This window comes from Onychomys torridus, chromosome 1 (genome assembly GCF_903995425.1).
Source record: "Onychomys torridus chromosome 1, mOncTor1.1, whole genome shotgun sequence".
Taxonomy (NCBI): Eukaryota; Metazoa; Chordata; class Mammalia; order Rodentia; family Cricetidae; genus Onychomys; species Onychomys torridus.
The window spans coordinates 86,579,547-86,582,505 of NC_050443.1; the positions used below are offsets into that span (position 1 = coordinate 86,579,547).

Consider the following 2,959-nt stretch of genomic DNA (forward strand, 5'->3'; position numbering starts at 1 on the left):
CACAGTGGACGGGGCCTGCCTCCATTTATCATTAATTAAGAACATACTCTAGAGGCTGGCCTACAGTCTGATCTTATGGAACAATGTGGAGGTATCATCTTATGTCATTGTATTTTGTGTAATGGGAGGATAAGTTTCAAGGCCACATATGGAATTCATCCTCTTAAAAACACATTTATGATAGCACCAAAGTAAACATTTAAGTTGATTTCCTTTCTTTCTTGTTGATCAGTAAACTCCAATAAAAATAAAAAATGTATGCTGTAAACTCATAAAAGTAAGTCAGTAAATTCCTCTGAGTACTAGATAAACCTCCAGCCACAGTATATCATCTTATCATCTTTCTTTCTTTAGATACTGTGAGGTGGTCTCCTGACCACATCATGGTATTCATGAGGCATTTATTTATGTAATGTTTAGTCCCTAATAAGCATCTCACACACTTCATTCAAGGGGTTAAGTAAAGACTAGCAACTCCTAGTTATTTTGAGCAGAAAATAATTTAATTTAGGTAAGTAGATATTGAAATATAATTGGAAAATCCTAGAGAAATAGAATTTAAGAGACTTCAGCCAACCTCTCAATTACTTGACTGCTACAGAGATGAAGAAATGTGGGTGCTGTGTAATCTAATGCTTAAGGAATTCAAACTAGGTCTTGAAGATTGAAGAAACACTGCTGGAAATTAAATAGTATCATCCCAGTTTGGTCTTTTGGCTAAATTCAAATACAGTATTAGTTCTTATCAGTCAAAAAATCTTAGAACATGCATTAGGATTAAAGACAAAAGTATTTTTTAAAATGTTATGCTTTGATGAAAATATATTTGCACAAAAGACAATTGATATGCAAAAACCAGCTGGTTAAATTAAAGCGCAAAGTTGAAAATTGGCCTGTCTCAGGAAAATTATTTTTAATATTGTGACCATATCAGAATTAGGTTTAAAATGCTATGAATTTCCAGTTTCAAGGGCATCAAAGAAACACATTGTTCAAAAGATACAGCAGAAGTCAGTATATACCAAGACTGAAACAATCCAAGAAAACTGAATCCCTACATCTTCATCTCTCCAGGAGTGACATCACCCTAATTATTCCCAGTAGGATGTCCTTAAGGGGCTCCTATAGACATTGAGTTCAACAGATTGCTAAAAAGGAAGGGTCAACAGATAAGGGAGAATTTGACCAACCTCTTGAGTTGGCTGGATAAGACAGCACAAGAGAATGCTGCTGATAACACAAGTTTTCTGCCACCTATACCTCTGCCTTCAACATATAGATTTCTGTAAACCAGGAGGTCATTTCTTTCAGGTTAAAATCTTGGATGGCAATACTGTTCTCATTCAAAGGATTTTAAGACGAGTCTACAATTTCAAGTCTAAAGGCTTCATTAAAAGAAAACAGAACTTATGTGAGAGACTTGTGTCTATAGATGCAGAAAATGGTGGCCAATGAAAGGATTAAAAAAAGAAAATTGCTAAATGTGGCTATATAATGAATCTACTGTTTTGATGATGATGAAGTTCTTGATAGTAAGATGATAAAATTTATGTCTAAAATATCACTGATATAATTATCAATTTCCATAGCATACTGTCCATTCATCTGAAAGTTCAGAGTTCATTACACTGTTTAAAATCCCAGATATTTATAGCTACCAGTGAGCGTTAGCCATCAGTTTTTTTATGGCCTCTTTAACATCCTTGTTTCTGAGGCTATAGATGATGGGGTTCAGCATAGGAATCACCACTGTGTAGAATACAGACACCACTTTGTTCTGATCCGTAGAGTAGATGGATTTTGGCATCACATAAATGAATGTGATGGTCCCATAGAACAGAGAGACTGCAGTGAGGTGGGAGGTGCAGGTGGAGAAGGCCTTGTGGCGGCCCTCAGGGGAGTGCATCTTCAAGATTGAGACAAGGATGTAGATATAAGACAGAGCAATGATAAACACAGTGACCACAATGATGGATCCTGAAGAAATTGCTGGAATGACTTCAGAAGAAAAGTCATGAATGCAAGAAAGCTTCAAAAGTGGTGAATAGTCACAGAAAAAGTGATTAACTTTATTTGGTCCACAAAAGGACAGATTTAATAAACAGCCAGTGAATGTCCAAGCATTCACACATCCCCCCAGGTAGGAAGCTCCCACTAGGAGGATGCAGACTTTGGAGGACATCTGTGTGGAATAGAGCAGAGGTGAGCAGATGGCTACATAGCGGTCATAGGCCATGGCAGCTAGCAGGAAGCACTCAGCTGACCCAAATGTCACTACAGAACAAAGTTGAGCCACGCAGCCAGCCGCAATGATAAATGTTTCTTTCCTGAGAAATCCCCTCAGCATGATGGGTGTGACTGAGCTGGAGTACCCAATGTCTACAAAAGCCAAATGGCTGAGGAAAAGGTACATGGGGGTGTGAAGCGTAGGGCTGCGTCTGATTAGCATGATTATGCTCACATTGCCCATTAAGGTGACAGAGTAGATTATTAAAAACACGACAAATAAAATGGCACGGATTGTAGCATCTTCTGTTAGCCCCACAAGAATGAACTCTGTTACAACTGTGTAGTTCTCAGGTCCCATCTATGTTAGGAATACTGCCACTGAGAGAAAAATAGCTATTAGAATTGAATACAACATTGCAACCTACTATTTTCATAGCAGCTATATAATATAAATGACAGAAATACATATATTATGTATAATTTTAGGAGAAATATTTTCATGTACTACTTTACATAAATATTAAAACAGTAAATATCAATTGATGCATGAACAGTAAAAGTATTTCTTTTTTTTCTTTGTAACACTCACATCATTTGAGCTTCAAGTTGTTAGTTTGCATTCACTTGAGGAATAAAAAATAACTGGAATAGTACAACTCATTTTATTTTTTCAAGAATTCAATGTCAGTGAGATGCATGTGGATATTCACGCACGTGTACACACACACAC

The 2,959-nt window shown here is 36.7% G+C and overlaps 1 protein-coding gene across 1 annotated transcript; it reads right to left on the reverse strand.

Moving 5' to 3' along the window:
* Positions 1–1,654: 1,654 nt before the first annotated feature.
* Positions 1,655–2,644, reverse strand: LOC118577126 (olfactory receptor 508). The gene has a single exon (XM_036177186.1). The coding sequence runs from the start codon at positions 2,585–2,587 to the stop codon at positions 1,655–1,657; it is 933 nt and encodes a 310-aa protein (XP_036033079.1). The 5' UTR covers positions 2,588–2,644.
* Positions 2,645–2,959: the final 315 nt, after the last annotated feature.

What these genes read in the sequence shown, in the direction of transcription:
- LOC118577126 (XM_036177186.1), bottom strand. Translation starts at nt 2,587, where the DNA reads ATGGGACCTGAGAACTACACAGTTGTAACAGAGTTCATTCTTGTGGGG.